At 40.5% G+C, this 25,236-nt stretch overlaps 1 protein-coding gene across 1 annotated transcript in view; it reads right to left on the bottom strand.

Moving 5' to 3' along the window:
- Positions 1 to 3,904: 3,904 nt before the first annotated feature.
- Positions 3,905 to 25,236, bottom strand: part of LOC309370759 (uncharacterized protein) — a 246,121-nt gene continuing 224,789 nt past the window's right edge. Inside the window, exons 3-5 of the mRNA XM_081912873.1 lie at positions 11,214 to 11,346; positions 10,450 to 10,545; positions 3,905 to 4,038 (exon numbers count right to left, since the gene is read on the bottom strand). Of these exons, the coding sequence (XP_081768999.1) occupies positions 3,921 to 4,038; positions 10,450 to 10,545; positions 11,214 to 11,346 (347 nt within the window). The 3' untranslated portion in view covers positions 3,905 to 3,920. The remainder of the gene's footprint in view (positions 4,039 to 10,449; positions 10,546 to 11,213; positions 11,347 to 25,236) is intronic.

Raw genomic sequence — 25,236 nt, forward strand, 5'->3', positions numbered from 1 at the left:
TTCTTTTTGTCAAATTATATAAACCATTCCTTTCTACTTCTCGTAACTGGTTTTTGCTATCATCTCAGAGGCTCACCACAAGGCAGCAGCGATTTCTGCCCTGTGTTTTTCACAATCAACGCTGTTTCTGTTTGGTACAGTTCAGCTGCCACTTAAGTCTACATTATTTGTCTCACCATTAGCCTTGGCAGAAATGAACATAATTACATAATGAATTTTAGTGCATTTCAATGGAAGGGAAACATCAAAAGCAATGCAGAAAATAACTTAATTTTTTTATATAATGCTTGCAGACTATTGGTCATATTCACTTGCGTGATTTCCAGATGAACATGTGAATTGTGGCTCCCATTTCCGTTTCTGACAGAATTCTCCAACATCTGACATTCAGTACAATCCTGCTTGCATTTACTCAGAATGATGTTTCTTGTGACGAGTGTGATTTATTCCCATAATAGGTGTGCATAAGGCTACAACCCCCATATTTGTTCAAAAAGATGATACACACAAATAAATTTAAGTAAACTTCACTTTGAAACATATTTAGTTTTCTGTAACTCTTCTCCCTTCCTCATCTTCTCCCTTTTCTCCTAGCCATGAACAAAGTCCCTTGGCTCCTTTATTTCCTGCATCTCCCTTGTGGACCTTCTGTGCCTTTGAACCCCCACTCGAAGAATAATTCAATTAACAAAAAACCTTTTGTGAGCTGAAGGGGCTTTCCCATCCATATAAGTATACAACTATGATCAATTGTTCAGGTGCCAGTTCAGATTCATGTATGCCAGGAGTGGGGACCCCCCCTTTTTTGTTTGTTCAAGGATTGCATTACTTTCTGGTAATTACCTTCAGAGGCCCTCTCATCAGGGTTGGGTAGGGCCAGAGGCAAAAGTGTGTGGATGACAGGAGTGGGTGTCAGAAGTAGGTTTTTATTCAAGGTATGCTCAGGAGGCCAGTCCTAGTGAGCACAGCAACTGTTCCTAGTAGATCTTGTCCCTTTGAGGCAGTTGTGGGGACTAAAGGCACCTGCCTCTTCACAGTTGCCTAAGTCTCCTCCTCCCACAAGTCGTTCCCAAGGAATCTGACATTCTGTTGCCTTGTCTAACTTTGCTCCTCCCTCTTCATACCTCTTCTGGTTCTGGGAAACCAGTGGGGAGGGGAGCTGGCCACTGCTTCTACAGCAGCCTAACTTATCTCTGCCTCTTGGCTCCTGTCCTCTCCAGTCTCTGCTTCTGCCACTGCTTCTGGACTGCCGCAGACTCTTCCTGCTCACTAAACTATCTCTTCAGCTTCCGATGCCTCCTCCTCCCAGTCTTCTCCTTCTTCTCCCTCTGACCACTTGTTGCCATCCCACCACCAATTCCATGGCTCTAAGTTTTCTTCCCTTGGGGGTTTCCAAGCTGGTGCCTCCCACCACTGGAATGAGAGGTTGTGGTGTGTGTGTGTGTGGCCTGGGAGCAGTCCCAAGGAGCAGACAGAGAGACCTGGAAGGCCGGATTTGGCCCCTGGGTCTCAGGTTCTCCACCCCGATGCAAGTGGCGAGTCAAGAGATCTGCAGATTAAACTACCACCCAGAAGAATGGCAAAGGATGTATTAATAGTGTAGATCTGATGTTTAAATTGGTACAATAAGGGGAGGGGAATGGGATTAAAGAGTTTTAGGCATAAAGCTGCACAGTGACACTCAGAAACAAACCTGAAAATAATTTTAAGACAGCAAGAAAGGAAAGAACTCACTTGGGGGTGTCGGCAGAACACCAGAAGAAAAGGCCAGACTGACATTGCTTGGTTTTATTAACTCATTCATAATTAGGCCCTAGCTTAGCTACAAGTCATCTTGTGCCATATGGGCTAATATAGAGCTGAAAGTTACCCCCCATGCAGGTGACAGTCTGTCACACTGAAGGCAGATTAGCATAAAACAAACAACAATACTCCCTTAATTATAGCGGCACCATTTGCAATGCCATCACTAAGGGTGTGTAAGCACTTCCATTATAACTCCTTATCCTTAAGATTTTATTAAAGAGCCATAAAAAGTCTCAGAAACAGAATAAATCCTTCGTTGAATTTAACAAAGGATGTCGTGGGGTGGGGTGGGGGGGAAGGAATGTGAGAGCACCAGATACATTAAAGGAGACAAATCACGCTAGAGAGATAGAGGAGGAGCGGAGCGGAATCCAAACAGCTCCTGCTTGGATGAATTTGCAAACTAATTGGCCACTTGGCTCAACTTTGATAAAAATAAAAACATGAAAGCATCTGAATTATTAACACTTGTCACTTAGTTTCTGTTCATGCACATCACCTTTTCTGTAACTTTTTTTCTAATGTGCACATCCATGACAAAAAGCAATGGTAAAAGAAAGGCGCTGGAGGAAATATTATGCGGATGAGCTGATGTGATGTGGAGTAGTGATCCCATAGATAATGCCATGAAAGCAAAAATGATCACAGTCCTCAATCACATGTGAATTGGTGGGGGCGGGGCAGAACTCTATAATACAAATGATACAGATGATTATAATTAGCACAACTGACACACACATAACTATATGATACAGACGTGAATGCATGTTAATCATATCAGAGACTACCTCTTTTTGAATGTTATATGAAGTCTTTTCTAAAAAGTAACAGGTAGCAGTTTCCTTCCCCTCCATTTTTTTTTGTCAGCTTCCACATTCCTTCCACCAACTGTAGGGGATCAAGGCTATTACCAAGCAACTTACTTTTTAAATCGAATATTCAGTTACATTTTAATAAAGTTGCATATTCCATAAAAATGTTTTAAAGATACTAGATGAAGCAGAAGAGATCCTACTGTTTAATTAATAAAAATTAGTGCATTATCAGCATCTCTGATGCCTGTTCTGCCCCTTAAAATGTTATTAATTGCTGTTGTTGTTATTTTTCTAGTGCTGAATAGAATCTTATAGCATCACTCTAGGGCAGAATGAGGAATCAAAATGGCAGCTCCCAAGATTCAGCTGCCCAGTGCTGATCAGTGTGTTGTTGCCTCTTGCCATTGCCACCACTGCTAAGTATACCAATCAGGAGGACCTTGTGGTGTAGGAGGCATCATATCAGATGGCAATGCACTAAACTCCTCAAATCTGGAGTTGACCCTGAACAAAAGCTACAACTACAACAATTGCGTTTTCATTTTGTGACAGTAACACACCAGAAACAAATTAGTTTTCAAAATTAATCCATGTGCCTCTAAGTAGAGGCTCCACTGAGTAAGTCTTCACCAATTAAAATTGTGAGGTGCTAGTTAACCAACAAACACATTACCCATACAAATGATTAAAGCTTTCAGCCTTGTTGGTTTACTTTTGTTTCTGGAGCAGGCGGTCTTCCCAAGTTTGTTTTGTTTTTGATGTGTGGGGCGTTGGTTTGGCTTTGAATGGAGTGAATTTTGCAGTGCAGAGCATAGAGGGGTTAAATTTCTCTCTTGCTGTCTCCTTGCCTGCTGATGTGACTCTATGGTTTTTCAAATGCTATAATGCTAGAGGATGCCAAATGTCCTGCCATTTAATAACTAGTAGCCTACAGAGCTCTTTTCAAAATGCCACTGCTCTGAGCATCTGTTGTTATTAAGCAAGATGATCACATTTTTGTGCAGGACTTCAGTTCTGCTTTTCACATCACTTACAGAGCAGGAATAATATGCAGTTTGTGTATAACACAATCACTTCTCAGAACATCAAGCCAATTGCTGTTGTTTCAGGGTCCTGATTTATTATAGATTGTAAAAATAAATAAACTTTGGCCTTTATCCTCCCCAATAAATGTTACAAAAGTGCCCTGGAATCAGCAGAGTGTCAGCAATTAAAACCATTTAACATTATAATAATTAAAAATGCAACACTCTGGTGCACACAGCACCAGCTCCCATAAAAAAGCCACATTGTCAGTCCTTAATAATTATGTTGTTCTGAAAGGCAGAATGAAGAAGGGAGAAAGGTTAGGATAAGGCTGGCAACCTGCTGGAGTCCTTTTTGCTGTTCATTGTTCTGGAATTGTTTATTCTGCATCCTGGTAAAAAAATTAGTTAACAGATGTGAAGGAACGCCCTCGGCTTGCTACCACATCTCTCTCCAGCATAAAATGACGGATAATGTTAACAACCAAAGCAACAGCTGGATCTAAGCATGTCATTTTTTCCTGGTAGGGAAGAAGGGCTGTTAGGCTATTATTGAACAATTTAACAGAGAATAAGGTTCTCACTAGATATCCCTCTAATGATGTTGGAGGCAGTTGGAATAGGCTTTTGTGCAGTTTTACCTTGTTGTATATGCAGGCACCTGCATGAGGAAATATCCACTTGAGTGCAATGCTATTCACCCACCATCCAAATCTAAATGTGGAATCTTACTTTCACACTTACTCATCTTTCTAAGTCTATCGCTATTCCTGTTGGCCCTTGCTGATCTTCTTCCCTTGGTTTCTGATGTATGTGCGAAGTGTTGCTGAGACAGGTCAGATGGAAACCACTTCCTACAGGATATACAGTGGTACCTCAGGTTAAGAACTTAATTTGTTCCGGAGGTCCATACTTAACCTGAAACTGTTCTTAACCTGAAGCACCACTTTAGCCAATGGGGCCTCCTGTTGCCGCTGTGCCACTGCTGCACGATTTCTGTTCTCACCCTGAAGCAAAGTTCTTAACCCAAGGTACTATTTCTGGGTTAGCAGAGTCTGTAACCTGAAGCATCTGTAACCTGAGGTACCACTGTACAGGAACAAAAAGTCAGAGGCGGTTTTAGGAGAGCATGACTGCTTCAGAGCCTTGAGGGCGCCAACACAAGTATGATTTAGAATGGAGCGCAAGAGGCAGAGTGGCACCAGATTCTGGTGTCACACAGGGCACTGCTGAAATTTGAGACCCAAGGTCCACCACTGATAAAATGCTACGTGCTGGGAAGGGGCCAGAGTTTAGCGGTAGAGAAGATAATCTAGGGTTGCCATATTTCAAAAAGTGAAAACCCAGAAACAAAAAGTTTTGTCCAAAGTTGCTGAGTTTGTGTGTGTGTAAAATCTCAAAAAAGTGGGGTTTTGAGCTTTTTAAAATGGAATTCGCCAAAATCTACACTTCCAACTTGGGTTGCCATACATCTGGATTTTCCAGGACATTTTTAGAGATTTTCACCCTCATGCGGTCTGAATACTGGCTATGCCTGGGAAATTCCAGATGTATGGCAACCCTAGATAACCAGGTAACAGGTAATACAAGTATCTCTGCTGCTGGCCACAGTAATAGAGGGCTACAAATAGTCTTACCTGATTTAAGGCCAATGTTACTTTGCCATTGGTGAAGAAATAGGAAGCAAAATGATGGGGGGGGGACTAAGGTGGCCCAGCTGCATTGTGCATGGAGATGAGAACAGAGAGGACCAGGGAGATGTATAGATGAGTGAGAGGGTGTATTTGACATCTTTGTTTGAGAGAGCCAGCCAAAGCTTTGACTATGTCCCTCTAGTATGAATTTACTTGTTTCTTGCTCCCAAGCAAATGAATGAAGTGATTCCACCTACATTGTGTTCCCAGGGTGACATCAACAGGATTTGGTGCCAGCCGAAGAAACCAGATGTCTCCACAACTCTTAGAGGAAACATTTGGAAATACAGATGCTCATATGTGCAGCCTCAGCTCTGACTCATAACCAACACATTTTTTTTAAAGGGGTACCCTGTACTTTGTGCTTCATGAATATACACGATTTCCTGCAGGGCTTGTACAACATTTCATGTGAGGAAGAAATTTTGTCCAGTGGACAACAAGTAATTATTTCAGATTGCTCCCTAGGGTCTGTTTCTTTCAATCTCCTTTTTTGTTTATAAATTCAGAGTGGGGGCATGTGTGCATGAGGCATATAAGGTAATATTTTGCTATGGATAATATTACACATTATTGAGAGGCATGCTGGAGAATATACTATATACTGCTCCAAAGCATAGCTCTCTTGAAACACCATTTCCTCTGCTGGGCTGCTTCAGATCAAGCTTTTTTTAAAAGGCAACTTACAGCAGTTGAGTGACTTTAAATTGCCACTAGCCTTGTGCCAGTCCGAGCTGGTCAGAAATGGCTAGTACTAGGAGACCTTAATGTCACATTTGTTGCAGGACCATTGAATACAGATTGGGATAAATTTCATTTGAAGAGGCACGGTGACATGTAGAAAACATGTGAATGAATTCTGCTTATGCTCTGTGACCTTGAACTTCCTCCTTCCTGGCTTATGAGATGTAGCTTGGGAAGTTGACCCGGCGATTCCAGGGAGTAGTTAATAGGCCCAGAGAACAGAACAAACCTTGGTGACAGAGCTTTATCACAAGCTTAGTATGGGATAACATACCATGGCAAACCTTGACTTTGAATAGCAGGCAGGGAAGTAAAAAAAATCTAGGGAGGAGCAAATTGCCTGTGAGCTCCTCTCTGGGATTCTATATGTTTGAGTGGTCCAGCAAGCCATTGTTTACTGTGATGTGCAAACTAGGCCGATTTGTGGTATGTGGTTAGGGATACATGTAGGCTTGGCAACAGTGCTTAAAGGCTATTCCCAGACAGCCGTAATTCTGAAAGATCATTCACTGGCATTTTATGAGACAGTGTACCACCTCCACTGAGCAATGTCACTGAAAAGATATCGAGGGGCTTAGTTGCAGCACAAACCCCAGAGGAACAAACAGTAGTGGCTGATGCCCATTGGGACTGGTGGGGCAGTATACAGGGTGGCCAAAAGTAGGTAGGCCAAGATCCAATGAGAGGTGGAGTCCACTGTTTCTAGTTTTGTCCCTCTCCTCCTCCCTGCTGAGTTTTAGAACAGCAACAGCTGACAGGCAGTGCTATCCGCCAAACTGGGTGGAAGTAGGAAGGCAGGCAGGTGGGCACTGACTGAGAGCAGAATTAAACTGGTGGGCCAGTCCCTCATTTGCCCTAATAAACCAGCCTCCACTGGGAACAAAGAAATGGGGGTATGTGCCTGGGCACAGTGCCTTATCCATAAGAAGTCACTGCTTAATGACTAAGGGGTCTGACAGGTTCTCTTCTGAACAGGTCATATAGATGGTGGGACCATAAAGAGGCCTCTGGGATAATAATAATAATAATAATAATAATTTATTATTTATACCCCGCCCATCTGGCTGAGTTTCCCCAGCCACTCTGGGCGGCTCCCAATCAGTTTAAAGATGATGCCAGAGCAGGAAGAGAGCAGCACTTCCAAGATACTTCGTATGCTTATTGCTGATAAAATGTCATTGCTCAGTCCCAAGTTTCTGTCTTTCATATGTGGTGTAAAGCATGCTTACAAATTTGGTTAGGTCTGCTACTCAGTGTTGCTCTAAATTCAGGTTAAGTTGTAAAGAACGAAGTGAGGCATAAAAGAAAAACGGGACATGGATCTTTTAATTCCATTCTCCTGCTTGGCAGCCAATTTTTGTTATAATCCACAACTCTTACCTTTCTTCTCTCCAATTTAGGATCATACATCAACCGGGTCCCTAACTAGCTCACCCAATTCCCCTCTAGGCCTTGGAACCCTGCCATGATACCGCTTGTGCCAGTTCAGTCCTTCTCGGCGCTATAGCCGTTCCTCACAACCTTCACAGCCTTTTCTCTTTCTAGACGCTCCAAATACATGATCCCTTCCAACCAAAAATATATCATTGTTCAGATGACAGTGCACAGCAGAAAATGCTGAAAAGAAACAGAGGTTTTTTCCTAACAACCTGCTTTAGCAATAGTGGCACAAACAGGTTTTTCATTGCTGAAGTTAAAGTGGTCGTAGATCTCTTCATTACTTGGCATGGAAAGAAATACCTTTAAGTCTTCCACAGTGTGAGTGTAATTCTGAAATTGTGAAGCTGCCTTCAATCAGCTCTGCTTCTCCCCTGGCTCTCACCAGTCATGCTTTGTACCCTCCTTGAGTGATTTTGCCTGGCTGTAGTGTGTCTTGGACTTTGGATAATCATGGGCTAGGGCCCATCCACATTTTGGTTTGTCCCATGATGTCAGGGACCCAAACCTTCTGCTTACTGCTGGATTAGAACAAGCATCAATCTGCAGAAAACCTAACTGATGGTCATCCCAATTTTGCAGCAGGATAAAGGAAAAAAACCCTCGAACCCAGCACTGGATTCAAAGGACAACAAAAAAGCCATCATCTATGTCTCTTTGTTACAGTCTGTCAATCTCAGCTCACTTGGAGTTCTGTCCCTCCTTCACATTCTCACTGCTAACTGATTCCAAGGACCTCGCCCCAGCCTATGTCATTCAAAGCGGAAACCCTGAACCTGGCCTTTGCCTCTGCCCACTGGCACCCAGCAAAGAAGGAGCCCCACTCCTCCTTGCCTGGCAGTTTTACCTGCTGATGGTTTCCCACTAATGGCCCATCCAGCTAGCTTTGCCAAGCTGGCTTGGCTTCTTAGCTTAACAAAATCCAGACGGGGTTCCATGTTTCTCAAAGTTTAAAGAAACCTAATTCTAACTTTACTAAATCCAGGAATTATGGGAAGGATCTGGCACCCAGGAATTTAGATGAATCTGCCCCCCATCATAAAATCCTCAGGAAATGGAGGGCCATATCATTGTGTGATCCACCCAGAAATTCCCTGGGTCCTACCTGTGGGTCATAACCCACAGCTTGAAATACACATAGTTAAAGGATTCGACTGGATTTACTGGAACTAGTGGAAAGTAGCTTGTCACACTTCCATGCTGGACAGTTTCAGGCTGGCATTAAAGCATTTACTGCCACCAAAACATCTGCATTCATCTCCTATACGATTTTGCAAGGGGAAGAGACCTTGGCCTGCTTTTGGTTTTTGGTTTAAGTTTTTCAAGCTGGGAGAGAGTGTGTTAAAAGGCAAGGGCTGGAGAATCAAAATGAGGTTTCTAATTCTCTGAGACATTTGAATAATATTTCCCACTATCTGCTAGCCCAGCTCAACTGAGTGATTAGTTCATCTCTCCACCGCACAGCATGCAAACGGTGCTGTCAGTGGAGCTAAGTCACTGGGAATCGATGATGGATCTTTGCAGGAGCTTCTGTTCAATCAATGTGTGCAAACATCTACTCCTCACTATGTATGTGGTAAACACTTTCAATGTATGTCTCCTAGTTTATTCAGTGTGTGTGTGTGTGTGTGTGTGTAGGTGTTGTGGGACCCAGGTAATTTCCCAGGCTGTATAATACTTAATTGAAATTATAAAAAAACAAACTACCCAGTTCTTCCCCCTACCCCATTTTCTTTTTGTAAGTAATAATTGCAGTAGATGCTATAATTTAAGCACCAATTTCTGGAGTATTTAAATATTAATAAAGTGGTTGAAGAGGAGGCAGAATAAGGCATATATACATTTTTTTATAAAGCCCTCCCTCAATTTCTCCTCTACAAAAAAATCCTTCTTCCTTAATTTCACCTCCTTTGGGATGGTTTGGGTCCTGAACTCATTGTGAGATCTTCAAACACATAATAAGAATTAATCACCATTAGTTCTCTATTTTAACAGCTGCTTGCTACCTCCATAACCCAGTGCAGCTGCAAACTTCTCTCCCTTTGCTGACATCATAATCCCATTACGGCTGCAAACTTACATACATAAAATGCAGATTTAAGCTTTTCGCTCGCTCGCTCGCTCTCACTCTAAAAAACAACTTCTACTTCTTAATTGCTTGAGCCTCTATCAGAAGCATAAAATCACTTCTCACTTGGCAGCTCATCTTCTTGTGGCTTGAAGTTTAGAAGCATGCTCCTTGGCTGCCTGTGTTATTAGTACACCCCTATGCAAGTCTGTAACCCGTCGCCTGAGATTCAGATGCCCACGCATGGGCTGAATTATCCAGATGTGGCAGCTGTGCATGTGTCAATTCCTTTCTTTTCACCTTCGAGCTATATCCTTGCCATTGCTGGGAAAACAAATCGCAAGTCTACTAAGGAGCTGGGACTGCCTGGGCCCTCTGCTTAAAGCTGTGGCATATCTATTTTCTGTTGAGTGGATACATGTAGTTCCTTGAAAAAGATCAGAGAGAGGCTTTTGCTTACAAAATGCGGTCATTCCCTAGACTATGTTCAGCAAAAGATTTGTGGCAGGTGATAGCTCAGTGGGTAGAGCATGAGACTCTTAATCTCAGGATTGTGGGTTTGAGCTCCACTTAGGGCAAAAGATTCCTTCATTTCAGGGGGTTGGACTTAGATGATCCTCAAGCTCCCTTCCAACTCCACAATTCTATGATTCCATGAAAAGATGGAGACAAAAAGAAAAGAGAAAACCATATTGTGTGATCCTCAAAGCACCTCAAAGTGATTTCACAGTAAAAAGAACTCAAAATGCCAAAATAATTCCATAGATACAAGCCATTTTAAATATAACAAGCCATATACACACACCAATTAAATGCAATTCTGTATGTAAAGTCAATTTCAGTTCCAACCAGGTACAGACCTGGATAAAGATCTCCACTTGCAAGGCTTATTGACAAGAGAAGGTCTCCTGTTTGTTGTTCCAAAGCTTGTTTGTTCTTCCAAAGTTGCCACCAACCTAAAGTTTAGAGAAGTTATGGTTGCTAAATGCGGGGGGTGGAGATACAAAGCAGTAGATTCCTTACTGCATCCACAGCCCTAATCGACCCTATTGTCCAGGACAAAAAGGGGGGGGGGTCTTTTTGTTGTTGCACCAGCTGTCAGGCTGGCCCAGTAGAGGGGTCTGAATTGGGCCCTTCACCAGAAGTGGGGCACATCACCATCTCTGCCCTATCCTTGAAGCACCCCAATTTGAGACCACACACTGCCTACTGCCAGTGACAAGACCACTGGAATGGAGAGCTAAAATAAACACATTAGGGTGTTTTTTTTTTAAAAAAAAATCTAAACTCCATTAGAGCAAAGATTATAAATATTAATATCAGAATGATTTTAAATAGTAGAATTGTGTTAAAATGCATGAAATGATTTTTAAAAAGTTATTGCCTGGTGCTGAAAGGACGTCAGGGTAGAGGCCAGGTAAAACTTCTCTAGGGAGAGCCTCCCACAACTGGTGAACTACCACTAAAAGGGCTCTCCCCTTTGCAACCACACTTCATATGTTAGATTGGCAGGGAACTCAGAGCAGAGCCTCTGATGGTTATCTTAGGGCTTGGGTAGATGCACAATATTTGTATCAGCAATGCAGAGAAATGTTCTCTGGCTGCAGGGCCTGTGCGTACTCACCATGAAGTGAGTCCCAGTGAACAAAGAAGGGCTTTGCACCGGACTGGTCCAGCAGTTAGTTTTGACAGGAAGCTTTTGTAACTTGTCCAGCTCAAGTGATACAACTGACACCAACTTTGTTGAGCTTTTGGCACTGGGGAAAGAAGTGGGTTTCAGTGGAGTTCACTGTCAGATTGGATCGTTGTGCATCCTTTACTTTCTAGCAATTTTATTTGCTCTTATCTTCTCCTTTGTTTTTATGTATATGAATTCTACTTCTAATTGTTACCTACTCTGGAATTTTTTATTTTTTTGCAACAAAGAACAGGATAGAAGTGTTTTAAATAAATGGTGTTATCTGTGAAGCAGCTAAAGCAGTTTATTAGGATCAGTGTGTCCATCTCATTTACATAATCATAATCATCATTACTTTTAAGAATGGTGTGCTTTTTAATGAATTCTCTGTTAAAAATAGGTTCCCCTCCCACCTTTTCTTTCCTAGTTTGGGATCTAGATTGTGGGGTCATTTTCTCCACCATTTCAATAGCTGTGTCTTGATTCTTTTAACTCCTAAACACTTAGGTTTGAGATAGATAATTATGTTGCTTAATAGTAAATTGCACTGCAACATGCCCAGAGGGATCTGAAATAAAAGGTATTTAAAAATCTACCATGTTAGAAAAGCAAGATAATTTCAACTAATGAGATTATCAAGGATAATCAGTTTACAAAAGCCCATTACGAACAGATTCATTGATGTCTTAAAACAGCAAAGAAGAATCCTATTTATTTTTTTAAATGAATTGCTTTTTCGAATGGAAATAGGCTGTTTTCCATTACTTTTTATTTGATGATTTTTGTAGCCCCATCTGCTGTCCATTTATGGCAATATCTGGATTAGGATTTTGTAAATTACATGTCTTCCAATTTAAAGTGGGCAATAAGTAAAATCTTGGATGCAATTTCCTATCAAACCAATGACGATGATAGTTTACACTGCCTCAGCTTGTGGTGTCATCCATATACATTGGAGCTCAATGCGGCTTTTGAACAGATATGTATTGAATTGCAGCCTTGATCAGTTTCAGAGAACAGTTTTGCCAGACTAAAGCCCCCTGGAAGCCAAAGATGATACCTAATCTCTCCTTATAACATGGGGAATATTTTTATTAACCCTTTCTTATGGACACTACTCTAACAGAAAGCAATACCTGCATAATATTAAAGCACCTACATAAGAAAATAAAGGAATGGGGAACTCTTGGGCCCCTACAAATCCCATTTTCCATGAACATTGACCATGGCGCCTGGGGCTGAAACAGCTGGAAGGCTACAGATGCCCAACCCCAATCTAAGAGAAACCTTTTAGAGAGCCAATAGTCCCCTGCCCCATCTTCTCCATTTGCTTAAACTGGACCTGCTAGTAAGTGACACCCAGCAAGTGTGCCTATGTGCATCTTTGGTGAGTCTGCTCACATATATATATCCTGAGCACACACATGCATACAGGTGCACACATACACCCCCCCCCCACATACACATATACACATCATGGGCTGTCTGTCAGTGGAAACCAAGTCCCCCACTGTCAGCATTCATGCAGAGAGCACCTTCTTTGCAATAACTTTCTCTCCAAAGTAAAGCAGAAGAAAGTCAAAGCATATATTGGGGACACCACCTGGAAGGAGTTAATCAGCCCCCTCAAACGAAATGCTAATGGATCAGTGACTCCTCCATGGCTCCAACCCATTCTGCTCTTCGTAACGTAGAAAGCACAGAGGAAGGGCACATTTGTGTGGGAAGAACCATGTTTGCATGCAAGACTGGATCAAGGGGGCAGATTAGCATGGCACGTGCACTTAAGCCCTAATATCTTCTGCGCTGTCAATTTTAGCTGATGCAGCTTTGTGCGCTAAGAGGCACGCACAAAACTGCAGCTGAAATCCCAGGCTTATCCGACAAGCCGTGAGGATCCAAACAGGAAGATCTGAACCACAGTGTCTCTTTGGTGTGCAAACTATGCAGGACTTACTGCGCGTTGGGATGTTCACTTGCTAGCTGTTCCATGCAATTTTCAAGCCGCATCAGGATAATTTGAAAGCTGCAGCAGCTGTACAGAAGTAGTCATGAGAACCTTGTTAAATTAGAGCTACAGCATGTGTGTGTGGTTTCTGGAGAGTGGAAAGTGAGACGTTCTTCTCTCTTGTTTCCTCCCTCCTGAAACTTTTCTGTATAATAAAGAGAAGGGAGGTTTTAAATCTTATTGTTCATCTTTGTACCAGGACATGTGTTAGGGATTTAAGCAGACCAATTCCCTCTTTTATGTCCTCCAGTTCTCCACAATATTTCCGGCTGAGGAAAGTCTTCAAGGACACCCCATGGGCCCTGGAAGCTACTGGTGAAGTACCCTGCTTACCTTGGCAGCAATGGCTAGTCAGTGTAGACCAAGGCTGGGTAACTTTTTTGGCTCAGGGGGCAAGATCCTTATTAGGATCTAGTCTCATGGACCAAATTTGACAGGTGGGCAGGGCTGCCCACCTGCCATTCACCTGATACCACAACGACATCAGTTGATTAGGCACTTAGAAGTCCAGAAGCTGGAACTTTAAAGCACCACATACAGTTATTCCAGGAGGCCTTGGCTCTATCGCCCATCAACTGATAGTCACTAGTACTGAATCCTGTTTTCCTTTGCCAATGCACAACTGGGAAGGTACTTTAAGGCAGCCACATCTCTTCCTGTCCCACACTTGACATCACATACAATGTCAAATGTGGGTAGTTGGGTGTGGTTTGGAGAAATTGGCCTCGTGGGTCAGATTTGAACCCCTGGCAAGCCATGTTTGGCCCACAAGCCAAGTTCCCCAACACCGATGTAGACAATATTAGTTGAAGGAGCAATGGTCTGGCTTGGTATAAAAGCGGCTTACTATAATAAGCATATTCTGCCATTTTATGGACCTCCGTTCTATTTGCAGGCTATGTTGATCAAGGGTGAGGAAGTTGTGGCCCTCAAGATGTTGGGCTGCAACTCCCACCATCCCAAACCATTTGTGGGCTGATGGGAGTTGAAGTCTAACAGTATCTGGAGGGCCACAGCTTTACCAACCCCTGCTATAGATGCTACCAGGGAGATCCTCTGCCACAAAAAACCCTTTTATGATTTCTATGTCTTCTCTAATAAAAGTACCAGATTAGCTTCCTTCTACTTAGAGACAATAAAAGGTGAATGAAAGATGTTGTGGTCCAATGAGAGCCGCAAAGCTTCTCAGATGTCACAGAGAGTGTGTAAATTCCCAGTCAGTTTAGATAACTATATTAACCAAAATATCCTACAACCATATTGGCTTATTCATACACTTATTATTTATGTAGGAGCTGCTCTACAATGGCACCGTTTTATTTATTTTAGCCCTGAGCGAGAGCGCTGCACGAGCATCTACTGCATGCCTATTAGCCTGGTTCACAGATGAAGGGTTGTTACAGTTCCTGAACATTTTCCTATCTCTTCATGATGATTTGAAAGGTGGCTCTCCTGACCTTCTGTAACCTAAAATGATTTCAAACTTGTCTAAATAATATACATGTTCTGTCTTCTTTTGATTGAATGATGAATAGCACTTAAGAGTGATTGATTGGGGGCCATTAACATGGCCAACGTGTTTAGAATGGATCACAATCTTCCCCTCGTCACCACGCTGTATCCTATGAATTTGTCCGGCGTCTCTTTATTTCTTTGTCTCTGGCCACTGCAGCATGTTAACTTCAGCCAATTGGCAAACAAGCAATCCCTCTGGCACCGGCACAAATGTCATTTCTTGGATTGTCCATTAAGGGGCTGGTGCAAGGGATATGTAGCTGATCCTTCCAAAAGAATAAGCACATCCTCAAAATGAAGCATTCTGTCTTCCTCATTCTCTCTCTCTCTCTCTCTCTCTCTCTCTGTGTGTGTGTGTGTAAAACCAGCATTTCTAATAATAGTTAAATCATTGATATTTCTTATAAATGACAAGCATCCCGTTTAACTATGTATCTATCTCACTTTAGAGACACTCAGGCAACAAACGTGTTATATGTCTTGGATAGAAAGTTACATGCAAGTCTTCCTCTGCAAAAGAAAGAAAAACTGAATGATTTCTCACATACACGCTCCATTGGTCATTTGCACTTTTCATAAGCATGGCTCTTAATTTGGAAGCCAAATGAACACTCCAACCCTAAATGTGTTTAGTTGGAAAGAAAGTCCCATGGATGGCCAGAGAATGTATTTCCTAGCCAGCTGTTTAGGATCAGAATATATCTAGATATAGATATTTTAAAAATCTTGCTGTAAACAAGTTTTCCTTTACAAAAAAAATAAGGAAACAATATAAGCAGGAAAGCCACTTACATACTGATGAGCAGAGGGTGGAGGAGGCAGCCCTGGGGTGGGAACTATGAGCTTCGGGAGGATTCATGAGGATAAACAGGACTCCCAAGTCCTGTCCTTTATGGAGCTGAAAGGCCTTTGGGACTTCAAACTTTTCAGATCTTTATTGAGAACTGTACTACACATCCCCAGGAGTATACCTTCGGTGTTTTTAACAGCTGAGACCAATATATTTGCAGTGACAATAAGTGTTCATTTATACCTTTTTAGTTTATTAGTCTAAGCCAGGGATCAGCAAACTTTTTCAGCAGGGGGCCAGTCCACTATTCCTCAGACCTTGTGTGTGGGGGGGGGACTATATTTTTTTGGGGGAAATGAATGAATTCCTATGCCCCACAAATAACCCAGAGATGCATTTTAAATAAAAGGACACATTCTACTCATATAAAAACATGCTGATTCCCAGACCGTCCGTAGGCCGGATTTAGAAGGCGATCGGGCTGGATCCGGCCCCCAGGCCTTAGTTTGCCTACTCATGGTCTAAGCCATGTATGTCTGAGTGCAGACAGTCAAAACTTGCTTAATGAAACAAATGTGAATCAGATCCAGTAGCTGAATCTCCGGGTGCCCCAAATGAGGGCTTGTGCTTCATTCATCTGACTTACCTAATGGGAATATAAGGGTGGGGTAGAGGGAATATACAGATAAAAAATAATTCCTAAAGACATCAATATTCAGGTACCATCAAGTAATCATGAGGGGACAAAATGTAAAGCATTTGAACGAATACAAGGCATATGGTAAGAACTGGAGTGCAACAAATGTTAGATTTCTGAATATCTGAATCAAAGTCATATGTCTTTTACTTTTTAGTGGCATACTTGTACTGTCAGAAAGTTGCTTTCGGGGTGCAGAATTATACCCATATATTAAGCCATTATCTTTACATAAGGCTTATCTATGAATATTTCAGCCATAACAGTAAATTGCAGGTGGTTTTGTATAGGTAACATAGCACTTCTGGGAATCCCCAGGTGCAGTATAAGTTCAGTGGAACCTTACAAATGGCACAGATTATATTTCTACGCATCAATTATATGGGTTTCTGGATACTTGAACACATAAATAAATAGACAGGTATATCAACTAGCCCTCTGGGGAATAATGCAATATTGTTTGTGATTGGAAAATATTACACAAAATCTTACATTTGGTACGTGGGTACCAAAGATAAGCATTTTCACTTTCAGCAAAGAGAGGGAATCACACATAATGGCTTCAGTTGCAAAAGGCATTAGGAGCTACTAAAGCACAGTGTGTGTGTGTTGGGATTCTATGGATTCCGGTGCAATTTTTATTTTTTGCCAGCTAGACACTTGTTGTTCTACAAACAAACTCTCCCAGACAGATGCTCATTTGGGAAGTAGCAGAATGGCTGTGTTTCCATAGCAAATGATTCCGTCCTGATTTTCCTGGATCCTTTAAAACACACACACACACCATTTTCTTTCATGTAATGACTTGTGGCTGCCTGCATGCATCAGAATATTTATTTCCTGTTGTAAACAGCATCTTTACTAACAAATCAAGGGGTCATTTCACATTGACGCTTTTCATTATTTAGCAGTCAGAAGTGCACATGAAAAACAGCAACTGAGAAGCTGATCAGGGTCTTTATTTGAAACCCACAGCTATTTAGCAGTTGATGAAGAAGTTAGCAAACTCTCAGGAAAATTTGGAATGTTTCCCTCCAAGTACGGAAAGAGATTCTGTCACCCGTACCAAGTTTAATCAGCATGAATGCTGCTCGAAAGACATACATTTGAGGAAGCATTTAGCAAGCAGCATAGTACATTAGTGTCACAAACACTTTATGCTTCCAAACACGTTGCCCAGTGTGGTTATCAACAGAAGTTAACAGATGAACAGTGTGAAAACACATAGCAGTGTCAGTGCGTGTTTAGAAATGAGGCATACTTTGGAGGAAACCGGGATGTCAAAAGGACAGAGATGAAAGTGGAATGAAGTCAAACCGTACCTCCGTGCTGATGGCCAAGCATAGGAAAGGAATCGCATCTGTACCTCATATATAGATGTCTCCCTGTGAGTTTAGGAAAGTCCTTGCAGCCCAAGGGCAGATCATCTTTACAAAGCCCTACAGTAATAATAACGGGTGCATTATGAAATTGAGCGTGACTCTTGCATTATGAAAGTGAAGATTGCTTAGGGTTTGTTTTTTTTGGCCATTTCACCGGAACTAGAGTCTCTTTGCATGTTTACTCTTTAAACATGCTTCATTTGGGAATGTAGTTACTTAGAGACAGCAGACAATCTTAAGTAAACACAACTGACATTTGGACAGTTAGGGGATGCTATTCAACAGAAAAACAATGATCGTTTATTATCTTCATAGCAATTCAAAGAAGCAATGTCATTTTGAGAGAAAGTTAGGGAGTAGTTGGTTATAATTTGTCCTTTGCTTAAAGCTTTTTGTGATTTTTTTTCTTTTTTTGTGGCTCACTCTTGATACATTTTCTAAGGTTTTTTTTTGGTCCCAGAATCTAATTCTTTACAGGTGAGTGTTCCAGTAAGTTATTTTTATATTTAAATGAACCACAAGTAGCAGAAGCAGGTAATCTGAAATTGACATGGGGAGAATTTCTCGCTGGGATTCTATAGGAGACCACACATATATAGGTACACACACACACACACACCCCTTTTCCTACTAAGTAAAGTTATCAAAGGAGATTTGCTTTCTTTTCAATACACTTGAAGAGTGCTTTATGATCCTGTTGCCCGGCTATTAGAAAAAGCTTAGCTTTCAACAAAGGTAATTAAATTATAAAATCATGCCTGCAATCATCAAACTACTCATAAAACAAGAAATGAAAAAAAGATCTCCACCCCTGAAATAAAATTCTTGAAGGCTTCTCTTCACGTAATATTGCTCCCTGATGTTAATTACATTTAAATGGAAGAGTACTATTTTGGTATCATTCATATGCCTTGAAAAGTACTTTCCAGTTTATCATACCTGTCAACCCCTGTGCATCACAGGCTAATACTTTATTAAGAAAAAAATCATTGGGGAGCTGCTGATCCCATTTAAGTACATTGGGCAGAATGTAAGACTAATTAAAAAGCATATTTTACATTATTAATTTCTGAGTTTCACTTAATGAATGTGAAATGACAAGGCTACTATTTTTACATTCAGGCTCTCTGGGTTCTTTAGTCAAGGGAATTAAATTCTAGGGATTTTTTTTTTTTTACAAAGATGCTGCTTGAGAGATTTGTTTTCAAGAGCAACTAAGCTTTTTGAGCAAGGTTTTTTTATATAAAAAAACCCCAAACCCAGGAAGTACATCAAAGCATATCACAACCACTTAAAAGAAGAGTTAAATAGATGTTGTTGTTGGGATTTTTGTTTTCCATCTCGATACTATAAAAGTATTTTAGATGAGGTATAAAATATGGTTTTTAAATTATATTATGATTTGCAAACACTAAAAAATAATTGCAGTGCAGTTGAGAGAGCACGAAAACATCTAATCTTTATTGTGTAAGACAATGTGATAAAATATTTTACAGCCAAAAGCTCATTTTGCATCTGGAAAATTGTGTAAACTGATGGGGGAGGGGGGAAAATCTCATTAAAACTAAAGGTTTTTTTTAATATTCTTAAAACAAAGCAATAGACTATAATTGCAGTTCTACTCCCACTCAGATTTTATTAAATTATACAGTTGTACAAATGTCTAATATTCTCTTTAAAGAAAGACATAAAATAAGAAGGGCTGTGAGATCAGGCAGGTTGATCTGAATTTATGCCAATGTTTCAGAGAACAATGCTGTTACATGCTATAAGAATTTTGTTTTGGGTGTTGTGTTCAGTTAGAGCAGTGCAGTTGTTAGGAAGCGCTAGATGCTGTGTGTGTTACTTAAAACTTTGCCAGGTGGAGACTGGCACTATGCTCCTTTTGAGTACTACATAATAACACATTTTAATAGGGCTGTGGAGGGAGGAGAGTCAAAATCTCCCCCCCTCCAAATGTGCTTACAATTAGCTCTCTGTACTTTTATTGTCTTTCCCCCCCCCCCTAACCACAAAACTCACACTGGAGGCAAAGCTTAACTGCCAAGGCTTTCCTCGTGTAAATATTAGGAAATTACATTTGTACAAAATGCAGGGCTTTGTCAATGAGGGCTGGAGCGACTCCAACACAAATTAATCAGGATAAAGTTGCTCAGTGTTCAACATGACCATAGTTTATTTTCTTAAAGCATTAATTTGTCAACAGCTTTCCTGCCTCGCTGTGACTCATGCGAATGGCATTAAAGGAAGACCCAGATTTAGTCCGTGCTGATCTACCTTGCCGTTTTAAACAACCCATTCCAGCCATTTGAAACATTATACGGCTTAATTTTCAATACTGGCTTTTGCACAAAAGGCTTTGAATCATTTGCAAAAGCAGAATGTTTTTTGTTTTTCTGCATTGAGAAAAATAAGTCATCTTTTTTAAAAATGTTAGCAGGACTGACACAGCTAATTACTATAACTGTGTATTATGTCAAATTTTTATTCAAAATTGCCACAGATAGTCTGCCTAAGTAAACTATGCTCCAAATGAAAAAAGCAGCATTCTAAACACATCTCTCTCACTCATTCCTGTCTTCCTGATGACATCACAGCATTCTTAATTGTAACCTGGTTTTCTCAAACATTATCCATTCATTGTTCTGTTTCTGGAATGCACAATGGGATCGACGTTTCAGGCTCGCCAAAGCAAATTGAGGAAATGTTTCAGTTCCTCCTTTGCCAAATATCGTAAGGACTTGTCCACAGAAGCAAACCTTACTTGTGACTGTTACACCACGAGTAAATGCAGCATTCTTATCAGACGCAAAAGCTATTGTTCAGTCAGGGACTCCTATAATGTTTCTACTGCTCATACGTATATGTGAACAATTTTATTCACACGAATGGATACTCTCAATTGGTCTTATGTCAGTAGCTAACTTTTCACAGTTGTGCAATTATAGCTGATTCAGCATTTAGCTTTGGGGAGACTTGCAATCTGTATTTCACTAGGTAATGCTAATTGCTTAATAAAGTCATCACATTAGGAAATAGGGAGGGGAAAAAATAAACAAATCAGCATTGTTTGTCTCTTGTGCTTTTTGTTTGTTTGTTTGAAAATCTCAACCCTCCCCGTTCTTCTAGAGCAGTTTATATTAACATAGGTGCCTGAATAATATTGGCACTCCCCTTGTTTTATTAGTATACATTTGCCTTGTTCACAGTTTTATTATTCAAGAATTCGGTTGTTGCCAAGTATTAATCAATATATTATGCTGCTCAGTTGGGCAAGCTGTACGAAAACATAGTGCCCCTAGGGTTAATACAGTCAAGAGCCAGAAAAGTGTTTTAGACATGTACACAACATGTGGTTTACTATTATCATTAAATGAGGTGAACTGGGACTCTATACATATGGATTTTGAATTGCATAAATTTTGATTGATATCATTTGAAGACTGAGACCCTGAAAGGGTAGATTTTGTGAAAGACAATACACAGGCCAGCTATTACCACATACAATAGTACCAGGGAAGAAGAAGAAAAAATATCTGAAATGAGCAAGGCAGCTGGCTTTTAAATAGCTAAAACATAACATCAATACTTATTTTGAATAATGGAAAAAAGAGGTAAAAGATGTTGACCTCTGCCTGACAATAACATGTTCCAAAAGTAGAACTGGTCTCCAGGGACTATTCCTGCACTCCACAGTAGCCACTACAATTTCCTCCCCCCTCTCTTTTTCTCCCTTGTTTTTTGCCCTTTCTCCTCCTCTCGCTCTCTCAAAAAGATAAATATTTTTTGAGCATTTAAACATTATGGACAACCGGCCAGAAAAAGAAAAAGAAAGAAAGAATTTTCACAAATTCAGGAAACACTTGAGAGGTAAAACCAACATCCTGAGACAGGAGACAGGCCAGCTTTTGACACCAAGGTTGGACCTGGGAGGCCTAGCAAACCCTTCAGCCAGGAAGTTCTTGCCACAGAGGTCAGGGCTTCGGGGACCTCGCATGAAGGCAAACGGGAACAGAACTTTCCATGCACCATCAAAACCAACAGGCCTTTTCATGGGAAATTTGCTGGAAATTTGCTGATCTGCATTAAACATTGATGAGATTTAGAGAGTAAGAGCCTTTCCCTCAACTTCTGGTGGCTCACAGGTTCATGCCGTTTTAAGTAGTGAATTATATAACATATGCAGGAATTTGAAAGGTCTCCGAGGCCTTTAAACCCATTTTTCTCCTTAACATGTGATTCACACGGAAAATTATCAATACATCACTCCATGAGATTCATTCAATTTGCTCAGATTTGTTAAAACTTTATTCTGAGAGAGCACTGGATAATGCTTCATTTATTATTGATGCCCCATAAATGTATTAAAACATTAACCATATTTCTCCACCATGGCATACTTCAATTCTCACGGGGTTGTGGGGGTGTACAGGGGTGGGAGAAGTCCAAATGTTTCTCCGACTGCTACTTTAGTTTCCCCAAGGAGGGAGCATATTTGTGTTGTGCTACACCTTTAAGTGTTGATTAGGCTTTCATGTTAAGGTGACGGAAGTGTCATGCCGTGTTTCCCTTTAATGGGGTAATAAGCTGCATCAGCCACATGAAGGAAACGTTCCTTTTCAAGTCAAAAATGGCAAAAAAAAAAGTTTGTGTGTAAACACGAAAAAGGCATTCTCTTCTTACTTCAGCTTAACTTGGGGAGATAAGCTGGGGCGGGGGGGGGGGAGTTGTGTGAATCTGGAACAAGCGTTTTGTCCTCCTTCTTATACTAACATTCCCTATGAACTCAGCATGTCATATACAACTCGACTTTCTTTCTTTCTTTCTTTCTTTCTTTCTTTCTTTCTTTCTTTCTTTCTTTCTTTCTTTCTCCATAGAAAGGTTTTCTGTCATTTAAGCAAGAAAATAGAAGAAGAAACGAGCTTAGTATTTTAAAACAGTCAGATAACCCCCCTAATTTCTATGTTACTATTGAGAGAGAGTAGGTTATTTAAGTTTGGTGTTCATTTGCGGGGGGGGGGGGCGAATTGTTTTATTCTTTTTCTTTGCTTCATTTTGGAATAGTGGGGGAGATTTTTTTTGGTCATAAATGCCTCCTGTCCCCCCCTGCCACACCCTGTTTCCCCCAGCTATCATTATTGGGTAACAATTGGCGCAAACATTATGGGGGGGGGGGAAGGGACATAAATCAAGAAATAAAAAAATAAAAAAATAGTTTCTGCACATTTTCAAAAAACACGTTGTGCTCTCTGAGGTCCTTTTCATTTTAACCAAATCAGGGGGAACTTGTCCTCACAGCGGCAAGGCAGATGGAACAATAAATCACAGGAACCATTGACTGCCTGCAGTGTACTCTCCACAGCTGTCACTTTTGTGTCTCTTTGGTTTTAGCTGACATGGTATGAGGTCCACTGTGAAACAATCTGGACTTTTTTTTTTACAGTCATATCCATCAAAACGACCAGTACCCATCAACCTACTGCCGCGATCGATTCGTTTGCTTATTCTCACGCATAAGCCAATACTCAGCTCACTAGGTGAGGCTTCGGAGAAGCACCTCATTTTGGGGAGGGGTTTGCCTCTAGCTACAGCTGCAATTTTCTGCGCATTCTTGGCTAACGTTATTAAAGTTGCATCACGATAGATATAGAGCAAAGCAGATAACACAGGCTTTATGTGGAAGAGCAGGGAAATATGCAATAATGTCACTTGGCAATTGTTGGCTGTTGCAAATGTTTCTTTTTCAGTTGCGTCAAGATGCTTACCAAGCATTGAGTTTACAACTCGTTGTTGATTTTACAAAGTAAACAAGCAAATGTTATGTGCATAACCTTAGCTGTCTTTGTAAAGGTCAGAACGTACTTGCTAATTTCTCTTCCTGCCTTTTGGTGGCACTCTGATGCCAGCGATCGCCTCCAGTGTGTTTTGGAAACAAGACGTCCTTTCTTAACAAAAGACTCAATCTACAAAAGACTGCAAAACAAAAATTGATTAAATGTGAACTGTTGGAGGAAAGTTTACTTGGTGTAAAAAAAAAGAAAAAGAAAAAGCCCTGCAAGCACTAAATAGCAGGTCAGCTGTAATTTGGGCTAAAGGTTACATTATACACACAGTGATTGCATATTCATGTTGGCTAAATGAAGATTTTCTTGTTCAAACTCAAATACTAAAGGCATAACATGTGAATATAAAGATATGGAATTCATGTGAGGCTGAAGCACCTTATATTATTTTTAGACAAGCGTTAATCTAAACATGGCCCTTTGATTCCTTTTTTTGTTGTTAAGTAGATATTTCTTAGACTATTGTAAACATTAGAACAATTTTTAACAAATCATGTTTGTGAGCAATATGGAAGTAGAGGATGTGTGTGTGTATATATATATATTCACACATTTTAGCACAAATACACAGGCATTATTTTTGAAAGCTGTTTTCAAAACCTCTGCTTAGGTCAAGTTAAATTTATTGTATTTTATATTGCTGAGCTCCATGATTTTGAATTGAGGTGACAGCTGAAAAGCACCAGAAACTTTTAGAATTTCAGGACTATGTATTGCTATAAAGGAAGAAATTAAAGTCCCACTCCTAGAAGGCAAGTAATCGCATTTTAAAAATACAAACTTAAAAGAAGCATATCAAAACACCCCTTTCCCCCTTAAAGATTTACGTTAAGAAAATACTTTTTCCATATGTGGACATTTCATGCACACTGCTTGTAGTTTAAAAAATCTCATTAAAATATATTTTTTTGCATGATAACGTGAAGATGTTTGGTCTTGTAAACTATATTCCCACCCACTTTTTTAAAAAAGCCTTTGATGAGTAAGTGTTCCAATGAAATATCATTAGTGAACCTGGATATAGCAAGCACAGATTCATGATGAGAAAGCATGAGCAACAGAAATTGCCTCTATTTCCATACAAGGAAGGGAGAACTTGGGATAGGTGGGAAAGTTGATTTTAAAAAAGTCCAACTACTACTACTACTACTAATAATAAACCTCTTAACTTTAACCAAATCATTATTATATGTTTTTATCAGTGCTGTTGCATGAACCAAAAGACACTGTTATAGACCAAATGGTGCCTTCCTTTACAAACTACAAAATTCCAGTGATTTCACTCATAGCTGTCAATGATAGGCAAATTGAAAGTAATTGAAAGCAGAGTGTAAAGCAAGCAACATCCTATTGGACACACTGATTCTAGTACAACCAGTGGCTCTTTAAAAACCTGAATAAAGGAACACTCCATTCTGAGTATGTAAACATGCCGTGAAGCAAAGATATATGAAGCATCACAAGCTTATGTTGGATGCAAATAAAAGTTAGCAACTGTGAGCTCTTCCTGGAGTCATGGATTCTATTGCTGCTATTTACAAAACAAAACAAAACACCCATCCTTTGAACTCAACATACATTTTGGCAAAATAAGGACAGCAGAATATAACACGAAGAGAAATGGACTTTCAATGAAGGCCTTAAGTCACTAATGTATATAAAAATAAGATCTACAGATGGGAAAGGTCAACAGTCCTGAAATCTTTCCATTTTGAAATGAGCACATTTTAGAAC

This window comes from Podarcis melisellensis (genome assembly GCF_964234715.1).
Source record: "Podarcis melisellensis genome assembly, chromosome: 5".
In the NCBI taxonomy this organism is placed as follows: Eukaryota; Metazoa; Chordata; class Lepidosauria; order Squamata; family Lacertidae; genus Podarcis; species Podarcis melisellensis.